Source organism: Mesoplodon densirostris, chromosome 1 (genome assembly GCF_025265405.1).
Source record: "Mesoplodon densirostris isolate mMesDen1 chromosome 1, mMesDen1 primary haplotype, whole genome shotgun sequence".
NCBI classification, from domain to species: Eukaryota; Metazoa; Chordata; class Mammalia; order Artiodactyla; family Ziphiidae; genus Mesoplodon; species Mesoplodon densirostris.
This window is the reverse complement of record NC_082661.1, coordinates 61,663,858-61,682,415: the sequence shown is the minus strand read 5'-3', so window position 1 is coordinate 61,682,415 and position 18,558 is coordinate 61,663,858. Positions and strand designations below refer to the sequence as shown.

At 32.3% G+C, this 18,558-nt stretch overlaps 1 protein-coding gene across 9 annotated transcripts in view; it reads right to left on the bottom strand.

The window, feature by feature from the left end:
- Positions 1 to 18,558, bottom strand: part of LCORL (ligand dependent nuclear receptor corepressor like) — a 176,001-nt gene that overhangs the window by 13,570 nt on the left and 143,873 nt on the right. For 5 of the 9 annotated variants that reach the window (XM_060103725.1, XM_060103734.1, XM_060103744.1 and 2 more), the window contains 2 exons: positions 17,343 to 17,436; positions 12,815 to 16,023 (listed from right to left, as the gene is read on the bottom strand). The exons of 1 other annotated variant lie outside the window; for it this stretch is intronic. In XM_060103725.1, coding sequence (XP_059959708.1) covers positions 14,994 to 16,023; positions 17,343 to 17,436 — 1,124 coding nt within the window. In that variant the 3' untranslated portion in view covers positions 12,815 to 14,993. Of the gene's footprint in view, positions 1 to 4,574; positions 9,383 to 12,814; positions 16,024 to 17,342; positions 17,437 to 18,558 lie in introns of those variants that run through there. 3 more of the 9 variants (XM_060103717.1, XM_060103767.1, XM_060103789.1) reach the window with 3 other exon arrangements.

Here is an 18,558-nt window from a genome sequence, read left to right as displayed (position 1 = left end):
AGTGAAAACCAGAATTCTGAATGGAAAGAATATATATATATATTCAGTCGTTTTTGAGGATAGACCACAAAACAGGAGAAGCTGACAAACTGAACTTTTTTCAATCCAATCCAAAGTGTCAACTTGAGTTCTGAATTTTTAAGGGAAAATTTAACGTTTTAGGAAAATAGTAGCTTTAAGTACACACTAGGTTATTCTAGTTTGAAATTTCCTCGGAGGTGTCCAAAGTCCATTTATTACATCCAGATATGTATCAATTAGGAAAAGGCACACCTTTGCTTTAGGAATTCAAGACACTGACATTGAAGAGGTCTATATTATTATTTTCAATAGTCACACACAATTTTAGGCCATTATCACCTCTGAAACCATCTCTTACAATTGGCCCTTCACACACCCCATTCTGCCCTCCCCTCAAATCTACACTGTGTGCAGCTATTAGAAAAACACTCCTTAGAATTACACTTTGATCACATAGTTTATCACAATTCACAGAATGAATTCTTGGTTTGATCTCTTTTCTTCCTGTTACGCCCACTTGGTGAACCTAATTACTCTTAAGTATAAGGGCCCACCTTTCTCCAAGCTTACATTCTGGCAACTGAGATAAAATCACAAAGCTGTTCAATCCTGTTATTTTTTGAGACAGTATTTCAAACATTATCCACAGAGCTCAATGCCCACCATGCTACTCTTAGATTACCTCTTGATTCATAGAAAATAGACTCTACTACCCTCAATATTCTGCCCATAAACTTATAAACTGCTTTGCATCCTCATATATTATACCCACTATTCTCATGTTTTAAGAGAGAAATGACTCCTCCAGCCAAAAGCAATCTCTCTAATGATGCCCCAAGATATCCCATAATCAAGTCAGGGGCTTCACACCATTTCTCCTACTTGCCATCTCATTTTTCTATCTTCAATCTTTTTTTCCACCGGCTTCTTCCCATTGGCATCTAAACATCCTTCAACTGGGCTTCCTTTCACTATTTCCCTATTTTCTCTCCAATCATAGCCATTTACATTTTTCTGTGCTAATTTTCTTCATTTCCTCTTCCTGCATTTAGTCAATCATAACATTTCTGGCTCTATTAGTCCCCCCAAACTGCTCTCTCCCAAATCTCTAAAATAACCTCTTGTGCTATGTTCAATGGAACATTTCAAGGCCTAACTGACCTCTTAATAACATTTTACACTGTTGTTTTCTCCCTTCTTAAAACATATTTCCTTTCACCATGCTCTGCTGGCTTTCCTCTTACCTCCTGACTACTCATCAGTCTCCTTTTACACATATCTTTTCCTTTCTCCATATCTTTGGGGATCCGAGACCCTATGTTCTTCACATTTTACACTGAACAGTCTCTTCCACTCTCATGGCTTCAATTATTTGCTGGCCCCAAAATCTGTATCTCCAGCTCAGACCCCTCTCCTGAGCAAAAATCCCATATTAACTAATTCCTTCCTAAACATCTTTTCTTGGATACCCCACTAGATACCTCAAATTTCTTATGTCTAAAACTGAACACCTTGAGTGTTCTCTTATATCTCAGTGAATATTACAATCACCTACCCAGATGTTGAAGCCGAAAACCTGGATGTTATCCTTTATTCCTCTCTTCTCTAAGACAGGTTGATTCTACTTCATGGATCTCTCTCAAATATATTGATTCTCCCCCATTACTGCCACTATTAGGGCTCAAGATATTTTTTTTTTCATCAACTGATGCTGACCTCACAATTTGGGCTATGCTTCCATCAGTAGCTTTATCTTTTGCCATTTTTCCATCTACCCCCTGCCCCATCCTTAATTCCTATTTTGTGTCTCAGCTATATGAACTAAATTAATCAGTGCTCCAGACAAGCCTGCTCTCTTCTGTCACCCAAATTTTCCCCATGCAATTTGCTTCTGCCTGAAATACTCTCTGGACTTCTAATACTTTGTCATCCTTCAAATTTCAGCTTAAAAGTAGGAATCCTTGCCTAGTTCTCTGAACCTGGGTTCAATTTCCCTGTTACGTGCTCCTACAGTCAATCTCTCCCATCACAGCACTCAGCTTTCTACCAGAATTGCCTATTCACTATCCCCCATGAGATGATAAGCTCCTTGAGAGTACAAACCATGACTTTCACCATTCTATCCTCTTAAAACATATAATATCCCACTTAAAACATAAAATACACTCTATATATTGAATAAATAAGCGATATAGATCTTGTTTTCTCACTTAGATGGAAAAAGAACTTTTTGAACCTTTTCCGGTGCCTAAGAGCATATTGTAGGCATTCAAAAAGTATTTGTTGAAACAAGAATAGAATAGAATTGCATTTCTTCTTCTTCCTTTCCATGTCTACAGTTGATATATAGCAGTACAAATGTAGTCAAGTATAACTTTTAAAACTTCTGTGTACTAAACTATATCTGGGCAGTTAATCTTGAAATGTTTATAAACAAGACATTCATGGTAGAAGCAAAACTCTTTATCAACAGAAATATTCCATTAATTCATTATATACCTAGAAAAGTCCTGTTGTTAAAAGTCTATCTCAAATTTCCAGTCACTAAGTACTCTATGAAGAAGAAAAACACATATAAAACTAATAATGAATTTTAGTGTCATTTCCAAAAAGGCAAAAAGAAGTATGGAATATCAAGAATAATGAGAAAAAAACAACACCTTAAGAAACATTTAGAAATCAGATAATATAACAAATATTGCCATAAATACAACCTTATAAAAATAATGTCCCTGTTGATTGAGTGGAAAAAAAAAAGAATGTAAAAAATAAAGAAGGAAAGTTATCAGTAAAAGATAAATAAAACTTTAAGCAGAACAGGAACTACTACTAGTAATTTTTAAAATGAGAAAAGGTAAAAAACAACTATTAATATGATATTAAAAATTTTTTAAATGTCACAAGGATTTGAAATTAATTTGAAAAGTAATAATTAGGCATCTTCCATCTTATTTTTCTAGGCTGATCTCATATTTATAGTGAGGTGAAGAATCATATTAAAATAAATTTACACTTATACCTTAGAAGGATACGATGGTTAAGAAGCTGGAAGGAACAAAATACAGTTCTGTTGAAAAATGACAATGTAAACTACCTTAAGTATGAAATGAGGATGGTATAAAGAATTAAAAATGAAACACTACACTTTATTCTCCATTCATGGCAGTCTTTTAAAAATATGTGTGAATATTTTTAGGTGAATTATAAGTTCTTTTAAAAAAATAACTATCAGATTTCTTCCCTCTTTTTCCCTGACATACTATTTGTTATAATATTATTTTTAGTTATCCTTAGTGCAAGAAACAAAGGGCATTACTTTTAGATTTGACTCATCTTTCATAATGGAGACTTTAATTTGACCACCTTTAAAATTTTAACCACTGAATGTTAGTTAAAATTTTAAAATCACTGCATGTTAGATATACTGAAATAAGTATTATAAAGTTATTCAGTTAAGTAATTGAATTTTGGGGGTCATAATAATCTTCTAACCTATTAAAACTTGAGTTTAATTACTGATTTTAATATTTTAATTTAAGACCTGAGAGTGTTTTTTTAGCTTTTAAAAAAGTTTTTTTAAAAGGTAATAAAAATAAAGCTGCCAATACCTTCTGGACCCCACAAAAGACTCCCCTAAAATACACAATGTAACAATGCAACCATATGATAAAATATCCTTAAATTTCCAAATGTAACCCGGCACTCTTTCACGTCAGGGAAGTAATCAACAAGCACTACCACACTCTTACTTATCCTAAATTGTCTAGCACCTATCAATAAGCAGAGCTTGAACTCACTATGATGGCAACTACAGTGTTTACACCCAATTTTTGCTAGGTTCTAGGGGTAACACCTGTATACGACTTTCTTCCTTGCTAGGCTATGGATTATCTCCGTAAAGAAATCCTTTATATTCATGGAATCTAGTTCAATATCAGATATGAAAAAACTATTCAACAAGTTGCTGATTTATTGGAAAAAAAATCTTGTTCCTTGACACTCTTTAAATAAATAAAATCTTAAAGTGGTTCCCAAAGTAGTACCAAAGGGTCTAACAACTTAATGGTGAATGTGAGACTGATACCCTAGGATTATTACATATGTTATAGTCTTTATCAATTTAGCCATGAGATAGTTTTTACTTCCTTCCAGATGGTCTCAAATCAAGACAATAAATATATATTAGCCTGTAGTGTAGTAGTTAATTTTTAGATAGTTACTTGGACATATTTATTTGTCTGTTTTCTATATTTTATATTAGAACTATCAGAAGCAAAAGCAGGTAACGTTTACATTAATATTTTTAGAAGCTTTCTATGTCTCAAATATACTTTAATTTGCTTGAAATCCTGGACACATTTAGATGTGGGGAAGTGCACTGGGACATTTAGCAGCACCTAATTTCATGAGTTTCATACTAGGTGCCAAGAAATTAGATTGTCCAAATTTTTTGGAAATAAAACTAAATCAGCTGTCCTTTTTCTACCCATTATCTCATACTTTACTCAAGGCACCTACAATGAAACTTTAAAATTAAGTAGAGAAAAACTTACCTAGTTGGGATTTTGAATAATAGTTTGCCATTTGTCCACTGTTGCAAGACTGCCGTTTATGTCTTTTTGTTGACATTTCTGTGGTCTTCCATGGTGGTCTTTTTCTTTTGTTCAATTTGCTAAGAACTTCAGAACTATCAGAAGGATTCTTGTCATAGTTAACACATTTATTTAATTTACTATTGTCAAGTTGGCTAGGAAATTTATTGCTTGAAGGACTATTTGCTTTAGCATTTTCTATTTCTTTGGATTGCTTTTTAAAAGAATTTTGCCTAGCAGAATGGGATCTTAAGGTAATGTGCTTTGATTCTTCTATGTGAGTTTGATGATTACTTCCACTGTTAACAGATTCAGGAGAGTAAATGATTGTATTTAACTTAAAAGTATTTCTGTGTTCAAGATAGTTGATCTTCCTCAAAAATATTCTACAATCTTTTAAGGTTTTTGACCTCCAATTATTTGGACATACACTTCCTAGTCTTGGGCCCTTTTCAAAATCTTTTTGGCTGCAGTTTGTTCCATTCTCCTTTGCTTCTGACTTAAATTTATTCTCTAAACTACCATGTGTTTTGAAGTCAGACATTGCCACCCTCTGTTGCAAAAAGTCATCCCTGACCTTAGGTGGCAAAATAAATTGATTATCTACTGTGTTTTTTCCTTGGCGTGGGATGTCAGCATTTGTTCCTCCCTCAGTCTTACTCAAAAATTGGTTCTGACAAAAAAATCTTAAGTTCCTCCTTTTAGAGATCCAAGCACCTGTTCCATGGCTGTGCAGCTTTCCCTCTCTTCTCCACCTTTCATGTCGCAACCTCTTAAACTCAGTTCTTTTTAACCTAGTTAGTGTTAAATTACTTTTCACATTTAAGAGTGGAGAGCTAATCATTTTATGCAGTATATGCAACTTCCCTGCTGATTTTGAAGGAGAAGATAGTGCAAATTTTTTAAAGTGCTTTCTGAAGGGGCTGGTATTAAAATCAGAATATTTGGTCCCTAATTTAATTCCTCTGGTATTTATTACTTCCAAAGGGTTTCGTGCATTTGCTTTTCTAACTAGTGAAAGAGACTGTGTTTCTGTTGTTTGCATAAACCAGGTACAGAGTTCATTCAAATCATACTTTTTCCGAAAAAGCATTTTTACAGGTGAAACTTCAAGTTCTAAAAAACAGGTGTCCAAAGGGCTTGCTATTTTGAAGTTATCGTTTTCAATGTGTTCTCTTTTTTTATGAACACAATTTTCAGCTTCATCTCCACTCACGGACACCCAAGCATTTGTTATTTGCTCAAATCTATTGTTTAATTCCTCTAATAAGGAATCGTTTGAAGTGGAAGCAGCCCACCACCTGAGCAAAGGGTTTGATGAAATTACAGGGTCCAAGGATACTTCAGAAATGGGTATTAACTTATCTTCCAAACGCTTTTTTGCATTCCTTGAATTTCTAGCTCCTGGTGTACCTCTGGAAGCTATTTTAATCCTTGACTGCTTATGTTTGTCCTTCTGACTTTTACCTTTCTGCAAATGGAGTTTACATGATTTATGGAGCAGAGCATTTCTATAAATAAGTGAACCAGAAGATGCTAATGAATGTAAGAAATGCAGAGATGGTTTTCGATCCCTAATAGAATGTCTCAAAGGTATAGTAGCAACCATACTTTTTGATCCATTCTTAAATTCGTCAGCTTCAGTGTGCCTTGTATCCACGGTGCACTGGTGATCATATTTTACTTCAGGCAGATTTTTTTCTAATATATTCTCTTGTTCTAAAGGAGGTAAGCAGCTGCTAATACTTACTTCTCTCTCCTGAGGTGAAATTCTATTAATAGTCACAGATATGCCAGAGATTTTCACTTTTGCAGGTCTACCAGGCTTCCTAATTATTGCCAAAGACTTCTGATTTGGTCGAATAATGTTCTTGGAGTGTTGAGGTATCACAGACTTGTTCTTGATAGGTCTAACATATTCAAAGCCAGACCCCAAGGTCTCAGTTTCAGTAGTCAGACTTGAAATAGCACTTATTCTTTCACCCGAGTCTATTTCATATTCTCTAATATTTCTGAGACTATTATATTCTGTTGGAAAATCAGCAACATTATTATTTAAAGACATACCATTGCTTATGTTTACACTTCCTTCAGAAACATGCCTTTTAGTTCTTCTTGACCTTCCATAAATAACAGTTATTATAATACTCTTCTTATATATACCTTCTTTTACTTCTGATATGAGAGATTCTGGGCTTTTCTTTTCAGCACTAAAGGACTCATTTTGGCAAATGCTGATGTCCGTTTGGTCAGTTTTAGGTTTTGGTGGTCTTCCAATTGGTCGCTTAATCTGTTTCACAACCTGGGGACCTATTTTTTTAGGTCTACCTGGTTTTCTTTTAAAAGATGAATCAATAGCACTGCTTGAATATTCCTTAGGTTCCTCTTGTGGCTTATCACTATTCATATCATCTGTAAACACTGAAGAGGATTCTGCAGTTTCTTTTGCACAATTAAATTTGTTTAGTTCTTTTTGGAGACCGTCACTATCATTAAGATTAGAACTATAATTTTCAAAGTTAGCATTTGGGATATTCTCATTTGTTTCTTTTTTTTTTTCATTTACTTGATGAGTTGGTCGTTCTTCCGAAGGAAGATAGCGATCTGATTTGGAGTTATCAACTGAAGTTAAAGTATATTTGACTCCTTCACTGCTTTTAACCTCAGATAGAAACATGAGTTTGATAGGACTAGAATAGTTGGCAAAAGAAGAGCTTTCAATGGCTTCATATTTTGTTGGTACATTTTCAACACTGGAAATCAAGCTACCTGTATTTAAAACAGATGACTTTTTCTTGTTATCAAGTCTTTTGTTATTCAAATCTATTGTAGGTATATGATTGCTTTTAATATTGGTGGATGCCACTATGGATTTTGATAAACTCTGCTCTTTGCATGTCATTCTACTTACAGTAAGAGTCATATTTCTACCAGCATGTTGGTCTTTACCATCAATTTCTATCAATTTCTTGGATGCTTTATATCCTTCCGATAATGACTGATTATTCCAAGACTTTTTGGCCATATTTATTGTATCTTCCAAACGTTCCACAACAACTTGTAAATTAGAATTCATTGCAATTTTGTTTAAATCTATATTGTGTGAGCTTTCAATCTGAATATTTTTTACTGGATCTTTTTTTTTTGTAGAGTCACAAACTTTTTTGGCCTTAGGTGATTTTTTGAAAATATAATTATTTGTTACATATATAGAATACCACCCTGGAGGTACAATATTTCGTTTAGTTCTGCTCAAAAGTCCAGGGACATCACTTTTCAAAGGAGTTTGAATATTCTCTAATTTTGGATTCTCTTTATGATTTTGCAAAAAATTTTTTCCAGCCACAGATTTCTCCTGTGATCTTCTTATGCTCCTTTTCTCAGAAGTTGTTTTAAAGCTTTCTGAAAATGCATCAAAAGCCAAGTTAGTTTCTAAATTAAGAGGTAGTTGCAATGACTGTAATCCATAATCTGGTGAAAATGTTTCTGCATGATTATTATCTTGAAGGCTTTTAGAATTTTGTAAAGAAGGCCCTTGGCAATGATAGAATTCTTCTTTGTCCGCTGAAAATAGTTCATCATGGCACACAAATTTCCTTGGATTTTTTTCAGTGTATTTTTTTCTTATAAAGTTTTCATCAAGACTAGCAAGTTCTCTTTTTATCCGTAAAGACTGCCTTCTAAATATGGATGAATCAGGAGAGTTGCGCATTGCAAGTAAGGTTTCTTGACGCTTTCGAAATCTTGTCTGAATAATTTTATTTTCTACCTTATCATGTTGACTCAGTAATTCCATAAAACTGTAATCACTGGCCTTTGCATTATGCAAGAGAGAGGTTATTAAATCTCTCAATTTTATATCATTATCTCTATTACAATCACTGCTAGATAATTTTATAAGGTTTGTCATATCTATCGTTTCTATTGATTTTAACTTTTCATTGATACGATCCATTAAATCTTGAAAAATTACAGTAGTTTCACCTTTTTCTTGATTTGTAGTACAATTATTGCTGTCTTCCAAGAGCAAACAATCAGAGTTACTGGATTTTTTAGTTTTATGCATTTTACCTTCATGATCATCTTTGTCACTGCTTATTTCTGCTGGTGTCAGAGATGGAGGCTGGTTAATGTTTGTTTCAAGTCTGTTATTTTCTAAGGCTGAAAGCTCTGAGATGACATCTTTCAATTTTTCAAACCCTTCAGTCTGTACAGGTGATAATGGTGGGGGTGAGGGACTTCGAGATCTACAAACGTCTTTAAGACTTACTGAAACATCACATATTTCCCTTGATGAAAGAGGAGTCTGAAAGGCTGATTTTGTGGAATGAATGTTTGGTAACAGTCCAGAACAACACCTGTGAGAATTATAACTGCTTGCAATTCCTCTATTCACTGTCTTAATGTGTTCAATAGTTACAGTTTGGCAAGATAAACAATGTATATCTTTAATACAGACTGGCAGAGGCACAAAACCAGGGCTTTGTCTTTCATTGTGTAAATACCCTCTTTCTGCCAGCCTATATTCACAACTACAGAATAGACCATCTAAGTCATCTTCAATAAGGGGATTTTGAGATTCTGAAGACACAGAATATGATGTATTACAACAGCAAAGAGAAGCAGCATTCTGCTCTTGTACTAGAAATTTCAACATAGCCAAAACTTGTTGCTGGTGATGTATGCACAAAGATTCCACAACTTTGCTTAATGCTGATTTTCCTTTTTCCATTTTAGTAGCTTCCTCTGATTTTGCATCAACAGTTGAACTAAAAATAAAAATCAAACAAAAAATGAATTACAGCAAAAATACTAATATCGTAAGGAATTTTAATTTTAACAGAGTTTGAACAAAAGATATTTTGGTATTGCTGGACTCCTAACTCCTATGGAGAGCTGTAATAGTGACATCTTCATTATTGTTTAGCAAAAATAAAATGAAGCACTGGTGATAATTAATTTCCTATGACAAAATATGAGTCAAAGCAAAGCCCTATGTTTTGTGATATAAAAGCTGCTGTTGATGATAGATATGATTATATTTAGAGATTGTTAATGTTTAGTGCTTTGGGTATATTAAGAATATTTAATGGAAAGTGCTTCAGAAGGAGTTAAAAATTTTAAAGTAGACATTTTATAAATTATTTTGATGGTTATCAGTCCATATTAGTGCAAATAAGAAAAATAAGTGTAGGAGAAAATCTTTCTTATCTTTATTTAAAATAGATATTTTTCAAGGTAGTGAAAATAAAATTATGAAAAAAAGTTTTGCATAGTCACAATCAAGGGATTTAGATTTCATATAAATAACAGACTGTCTTTTCTAAGATTAAACTGCAGGCCTTTTAACCTAATAAGAAAATAAAAATTGAAGCTATTTAAAAATGAAATCTATTTTTAATTGATTTTAGATACTAAATTAATTACATCAAAACTAAAGGCATTACTTACCTAATTATTTAATTTCAAATGCTGGAAAATGTCCCACTGCAAAAACTAACATACATCTAATGTTAACTAAAACCCAGGATTACTTAGCAACCAATGTAGAGGTCTACAAAAGGCTTTTTAATCCAATACCAGCAGCAAGAAGAATAAAATATATTAAAAGAATTCTGTTTCAGAAAAGTATCTATTTAAATTAAACATATCACCAAACTCTGTACATGAAAATAGCCTCCCACTTGTGATTTCTTATATTTGTTGTTAGTTCCTGACTTGTAGAAATTTTATTAGGGTTGGAGTTGAAATATGCTGATTATAAATTGCTATAGAAGATTGTATTTTGTTTAAATAAAGGGTTATTATGTTCATGAATATTAAAACTTAAAGAATTTTTCTTTTAAAATGAAAAGTGAGATTTATTTTTTAAATTTTCCTCCCTAAAACTGGCTTACCCTGTTTCACAGATAAGTATGCAATATTTTATCTACATTTTATAAAAATTACATTGAGTAACAAAAACAACAAAGCAAATGTTTCTAATTTGATCTAATTTGATCAAAATTTTTCTAGAAAAAAGGTATCTAGATTCAACCAATGTTTCACTACTACAACTAGCATGTGATTTGACATAAAGTGGCTATCAAAGAGATAGGAGATACGAAATTACAGTAAAACTTTTTAAGCCCACTGACACCTCTAGACAGATGAAGATAGGACGTGACCTCAGTATCCTTTCTTTTCTGAAAATAATTTTTTGTAAATGTTTTCATGGTTGGGAGTGTAAAATAATTGAACTGACTCTGAAGATTCACTACTGGATAATTCAAGAAACCTATGTAGAGAACAGAGGCAGGAGTAAATGTTAACTATCAAATAAGAAGATATAAGTGATAATATACTCTTTCCCAGTAAATTAAAAATTATAATTTTCACATAAGCAAAAGAAAACCCCACAAGTTCTGATAGACACATTTCCAACAGGTTTCTTTAAAAGTTATGTTATGGCCTATTAAACATATCTGTGACTAAATAAAGAGATTTTACATGTTTCTCAGAAAAATACATTGCACTACATTTTAAAGATTAACATGCTTTTGTAACAGTTCTTGGAATGCTCAAATGATTTTTTTCTGTTAGTAAAGTCTAGAGTAGAAATAATAAAAATTCATGACTAGTGTTGACTATTCTGAAAACCACTGATTTTTATAGCTCTCTTTTGACTTTCCAAGGAAGTCTATACTTATTATTTTTAATAATGGAACTTCAAAAATCTCAAAAATACCACAGTGGCCAGTAATTTCTATCTAATGTCTTATGAAGAACAGCTTTAAAAAGTTACTAATTAGATATTCAGGTATTAAGATTATATATATATATATATATATATATCAGATATTAGATAACTAAGTTCTTAAATTATAAAGCTCCACAATATGCTTATTTGCCTTCAATTTTTTTCTTTTCCATATTTCTTATATGTTAGAATCTCAAAGAAAAACCTAATATATAAGTAAATAGTTGAATACACATAAGCCTCCAATCTAGAATTTATTCTCAATTGATTCTAAAATTGTATGTTTCACAGCTCCCTTGTTTTTCATGCTAAAATTTTTTTCTAACCTTTTCCTGTTCGATTTATATATAAAAAAATTCTGTTTTTTTTGTAAGTTTCTATCCATTTTGCCATTACAAGTTTTGTTGTTGAAACAGCTGTCTTTGGAGAAAGTTAATTTCTAATATTAATATTAATAAAACTGCTTCCTAGAGTGAATCAAAGAAGTCAGTGTAGTCAGTTTTTTCTTTTCTTTTCTTTTTTTTCCTTTTACTGAATGAGTAAATCAATCACACACCAACAGTGTTGTAAATTTAAGTGCAAAAGCATTGAAGTGCTTTACTACAAATTACAACCTAGAAACACGTTAACTGAACAATTAAAATTCATACAATCAGATTTAGATATATAACAACACAAAGTAGAAACAGAATTACAGTACATTTACAACACAAGACAGATACATGAATTCATTAGAAAATATTGTAATAAATAATTCATGAATTATAGTGCAATTGATTTATGCATAAATATAACTAATTGCCTAACAATCAGTTTATATTAACAAAATCTGTCAAAATCAAGGCAGCCACAGAGTTTTACTAAATTACTGCGACAATGGAAATACTGCAATTAAAAAACAAATACAAGTATTTGTACTGTAAACAACTAAAAAAATCGGTCTCACTAAAGTTAGTATACAATTTAATATAAAATTGTCATTAGCTACCAGAAATGGTTTAAACAACTTTACTGAGCAGTAGTTTTCTAAAAACAGAGGCACTGTTTTTTCTTTTCCTTTTTTTTTTTTTTTTAAATATAAAATACTTGAGGAACATTCAAATAAGTAGAAAGCACATAAGGGCTGCTTTCACCTTCATTAAAAGTCTGCTGAAACTGGATTTTTCAGAAAATTGTCAGTTAATAAGTAGTAACTGGTAACTAAATTTATAAAGTACTTTGAAAGTTTAACATAAAGAACATCTTAACAGAATCACTGGGGAGAAGGGGAACCCATAAATTTCCCTGCCTTTCCTAGTTTGTATAATCAAAAGTTAACTCAATAATTAGAAACATTTTGTTTCTTTTAAAAGTTATGGGTTGATCATTACCTATAAACTATCAAAAAATATTTAATTTACTATCTCTGACCAAAAATAAATAATACAAGTACTAAAATGCTGCAAATTAACTATAATATTACCTATAAAACTACTGATCACTGTGAAGTCAATAGCAAAATGATCCCTGATTTTATGAATCCTGTAAAGTTTTTGGTCAGGTCATCTTTTAAATGATATAAAAGTGTTCTGTAAGTATCCCTTTACTATAAACTTCTCAATCAATTTATTAATGTAAATATAGTGTGAGGAATAAAAAAGCTCAATACAATATAAATGTTATGTAATGCATTCAAGCCCCCAAATTCTTGCAAGTAAAATTCTGTATAAAGAGGTCAATAAAATTGTGTTGAAACATTTACTTTAACTTTGTTTTTCAATGGGGGGGGGAAGGGGAAATATATTAAATAATCCAAGTTCTGGCCCTCACAAAATATGGCTTAATTCTTTAAAAAGAAAGATGACCCTGACATCTGCTGTTTTGCAATCTATTATGTATACTTTCTTAGTGGGGGAAAAAAAAGCAAGAGGATTCATACCCTAGTATGCAGGTAACACTAATAGCTGAAGAGGGTTCAGTATGGATCTAAGAGACCAAATAACTACTCGGTTGTGTAGTTTCCCACTCTTCAGTTTCCTTAAAGATATGTAAGCAGTTTTAAAATGTAATAGCTGAAAATTTCTTTAGTATTACATGTATATGTGATTACTAGATACACACAAACACAAGTGTAAAAACACATGTATTTGACAAGGTGCACTTATTTTTTAAATTCAGCTTTAAGTATTCCTTTTGGACTTAGGAAAACTGGCTTAGAAAAAATAATCAGAACCTGAATTTTAATAGAGAAAAGGGGCACTCGAAGAATTTTGAATTTATGAAGCAAATCCCCATTCTTTCTATGGAGGCACATGCTTTATAACATTTTACCACTAAAACTGCATACTTCATAAATCCAACATGGATACTCTGAACCACATTTTGAAACTGCTATATAAAATTACTGGTCTCTCTTATGAGTCTAGTAAAAGTTAAAATGCACTGCCCAGCTTCTAAACTACCCAATTAGTAGAGAGTTTACATTACTGAAAGTTCAAAACAGCTTCAGTGTTAAATATCTGTAAATCTATTCAAGACCCTGAACAAACTGCAAATTTGGTTATTAGCAAAATGATAATGTATCGCCCACCAAAATGAAATCTGTAATTCATTTTGATAAACTGAAAATGTTTTGAAATGTCACAGCAGCAAATATATTAAAGTTACACTGAGGTTTTTCAATAGTAGGAGTGTGTCACAATCCTTAAAATTTAAAGTAGTCATAACATCAACTAACCAGCACATTTTAAACCAAAATTATCATTCTCAAGCTTTTTCTGTGCACATTATAAACATGCTCTAAGTTGCATTCCAACTTTCTTTTCTAACCTTACACATTAGCTTATTTTTCAAATGAAAAACAAAATTAAATTATTTTAATAATTAAATTTAAATTACTTTTTGTTCTTAGTATTCCATCTTACATTAAAGGACTCTATAGCTGCTGGGGTTAACTATGTGTCAGTTTTTTTTAAAGTATATACCTTATAAACCCCAACTTCCTGCTAAATCAACTATTAAATGATAAATATTAAATTTCATTATACATATCATTTAAGGTTTTCTTTTCTATTCCTGGTGGATGCACTTGAGTGCATTTCATATTTCATAGAATGCACTGTAGTGTACTAATACTGTATATATTAATTTTTATTAGTGTGGAGATAGCTGTCTGTTTAAACTTTGATTGGTTGTTTGATATACTTACAACAAATGTAAGTATGCTATGCAAAAATGTTTACAAACTATTAATATATTTCCATTATAAGATGGTTCAACTGAATGGCTGGAGTGGTCTTTCACCAATAAAAATGTTTCACTTGACAATTACTTGTTTTCCCACAACGCTTTATGCTATTGACTACTAAAGAAAACCTGAATCTTTTTCACCTATTTATACAAGGATTAAATACAAACTATCAGAATTAAGTAAGCAACTATATAGTTCTGTCCACAGTGAAAACCCTGAATAAAACTTTTTTTTCAAAAGGCATGTAAGTGGTTTTTGAACTGTAAAATTTCATGTCTCCTGTCAGAGTGAGCATCTGTAATTCCCACATGTGTGTATACAGACACACAAATACACACCTGTGCACATACACACACGCAAACACGCATACACACACACACACGCACATACACACATTTTCCTAACAAGTAATCTACACAGGCTTGCTGCTGTTTTTGCAGCTGCCAGTCCCTGAATCTGTCATATTATATAACCCAGTGTCTGGTAATCGGAGTTTCTTCTTCGGAGGAGTCTTCAGTGTTCCAGATCTTTCTTTTACCTTGTATTCTAAAGTGCTGTGAGGTACCCCATAAATTCCTTGTGCTTTGGAAACACTCATTTTTCCACTCATTACCATTGCAATAGCCTCTTCCATTATTTCATGATCATATTGCCGGTAACGGCCACGTTTTTTCCTGGGCTGCTTATTATCTTTTCGATCCAACCCATCTTCAGTATTTTCAGAGGTTCCATCAACTGTTCCATTTTTAGAATTAAGACACAAAGGAGAGAGGTCCCCATGTAGAAAATAAGAGTCAACACTTGAGTGAGTTACGGGCCCAGAACACTCTATTTTGTTCTGTTTAGGGAGTATATTTTTCAGTTTTTGGAGAGCTGATCCTTCCAGGACTGGAGAGGTTTTGGAAACTTGATACATAACATCCAGCAGACCAGGACCATCAGGTTGTGGTTTTGAAACAGAACTTACTCGTAGCTGAGGAATTTTTAACTGTACAGTAGGATGTGTTTCATATTGTAGGCTTTCATTTTTTTCTTTAAATTGAGTAACCATTTTCTGTAGAGTTAACTGATGGAGGTAACTGGAAGCTGTTGGGAATTTTAATTCTGAGGTTTCAAGCAGATTGAGTTTACTTTTTTCTGTGCGCTCTGCTTGAGCTCTCGCCCACAAGGCTACTTTTTGCAGCACTGCACAAGTTTCTTTACTGTCTTTATATGAGTAACTATCATTGAAATCTCGAGTTTTGTTTTTAAAAGATGCAGGCTTCCCTGCTGGTAAGGCTTCTAAGTGGAGAAGTAAAGTTTTTTGAGGTATGCCATAAAGTATGCCTGCTTTATTTATGTCCAGTGCTCCAGACTGAATGTCTTTCAAAGCTTTTGAGAGCAAACCATCTGCAAACTCAGCACTTCTTTCCACATAGTCCTCTCTGTTTCTGTGTAGTCTCCTGGATGGATGGAATGAAACGATGGTAAACTGATGCATGAGAGACTCTCACACAGCTATGGAAAGGGAGGGTCCACTCCTTTATTATACTCCTTGCTTAGGTAACATCACTGCTTATGACTCTTTTAAGTCTGTGAGATGTAGTAGTTGCTCCTTATCAAAGCAAACGCTATAGTCCTGGTAGGACAATGTGTCAATCATACGGTGGCCTCAACGGGCAGACCTTCCAAGAACATAAAATCCTAGCTCAGTATTTGTAAAAATATTCTCATGATGTTGCTAGTCCTCTGACAGATGCTTGCAGAGCAACACTTATAATTTTTTTACAATTAGAGTTCCATTATATAAAATACCCAAATCCTAAAGGAGTTTTTGTTAGTAGAAAAGTGACGTTACCGCTAAACAAGTAATAAAAGAGTCAACCCCTTTAAAGGAAATTTGTAGCACCAAGAATATTTCCAAACACAAATACCCCATATTTCCACAAGACTAATTTTTCTCTAGATAAAAACTTAAAATCTGAAACAAGTAGATAAGTTATATTTGGGTAAAATACTTTTAGATTTTATACATGTTATTTCTATTTCGAATGTATCACTATAACTTTTAAAGTTTCTTAAACAGAAAGCTCACTATACCTCATGATTCAAAAAGCTATTACAGCCTTAGTTGAAACAGATTACACTCTACATCTGAGATTTAAATGTTACTAAAAATTTTCCTATGCAGTTTGTTAATGGGAAGATGCAAAAGTTACCAAAAAAAAAAAATCCAAAAATCCAACAGAACAGCATTTCACTATTAACTATTTAATTAATTTAACAGCAGCTTTTAAAGCATGAAAGGATTTTTTGTGGTGATTACTAGATAAAGTAGTCTGCCACCACACCTAGAACACAATGAAAAAAATCTAAACACTGTTAAGTTAGTTATAAGAATTAGTAAGCATAATACTTTTAAAACTGGTTGTTTAAAAAAATTAAATAGTGAAATTACATATTTTCCTTAAAATTGCCTCCTAAATATTGAATTTAAAATTCTCTTTACTCGTCCTGCTTCTTAGTTTGTATTCTATGATTAATTTGGTAGTTCATTTTAGTAACATGAACTAAAGTTTGGTGATTGTTCTGATAACTTTTCTTTAACAGAAAGAATAAAAAAGAAAGAGAAAGGACAAATGAAAGGTATGAGAGACACACACTTATGAGTGACAAAAATTCTGGAAGAAAACTATATATGTCAATCTATTCAGAGTAGTATTAAGAGTTCTCTCCATAATTTTATATTAATATTAAATTATATTTCCTAGATATTGCTTACCCAGCCATTGAATTTTCAGAAGAAGGATCACATATGGATGACTCTTCAGATTTTATGCTGGTTTTCTTTGTAGAGAGATCTAACACTCCATCCCCTATAATTTTTGCAAGAGAAAAAACTTTATATTTGTGACAGGTAATCCTTAACATTTTAACATTTCATATTTTGATGATCTACTAATTCATGACCTAAAAATTAACACTTGTATTTGACACATGGCCATCACCAACTCATCTTGTGGTTTTAGCAACAATACATGACTGGGAAGGCACTACATAGGAAAAAAGAACAGAGAAGGAGCTGGCACTGCCAAGTGATATGAAGAAACAAAGAGACTAGATATAAAATGTTTAAAATCCACCCTTGGTCACCTTTTCCACTGTTCTGCAGTGAACAGCCATTGACTGCTCATTCAGTAGAAACATGACTGCTTCCTATTCAAGGCTGCCCAGATGATGCTTTGGCAAAGTAGGAATACGTTGAACAAAACAGAAAGCATAGAAAATATGATGATGAATAAGAAAGCGATAATTAGCATTTACTAGGACTAGTAATATGTGGAACACATACTTTAGGTAATCTGTGACTCTATGTACAACCAATCTATTTTTTAGAACTCAGCATAAAATTTTCCTGTTTTAAATAACTGAAGTGTACAACAGTTGAATCACTGCCTATGTAATGTATTGTGGTTATATCTGTGATTGGATGAAGACACAATATAACATTTTAGGAAAAGTAAACTGTTAGGAAACAACTACATATGTATTTGTTACTAACGTAGTTATTTTTATTACTATTATAATGTTGAATTTACATAGATGAAGCTTCAATGATTCAGATATGTTGTTAATCTGATAAACTTCAAAATCAAAAAGAATAAAAGTAAACTATGAATTTAAAACACAGCAATACATACTGGGAATATATCTCTACAGATAGCTAAAAAATTGAAAATTAAAGCTACAAGAAATAATTTTAAGAAAACCCATGTTTAAAAAATATACTAAAAAATTCAACTAGGTTTAAAAATTTAATTATGTGCAAAGCACTGTTTCAGGAACTTGGAGACCAGCAGTAAAAAAACGGTATACAAAGTACCTATCCTCCCGGTGCTTGTGATCTAGTTAGGTAATTCATACACCACCACCACTGACAACAACCGTATTTCAGGTTGATGATCAGTGCTACTTAGGAAAAATAAAGCAGAGTGAGC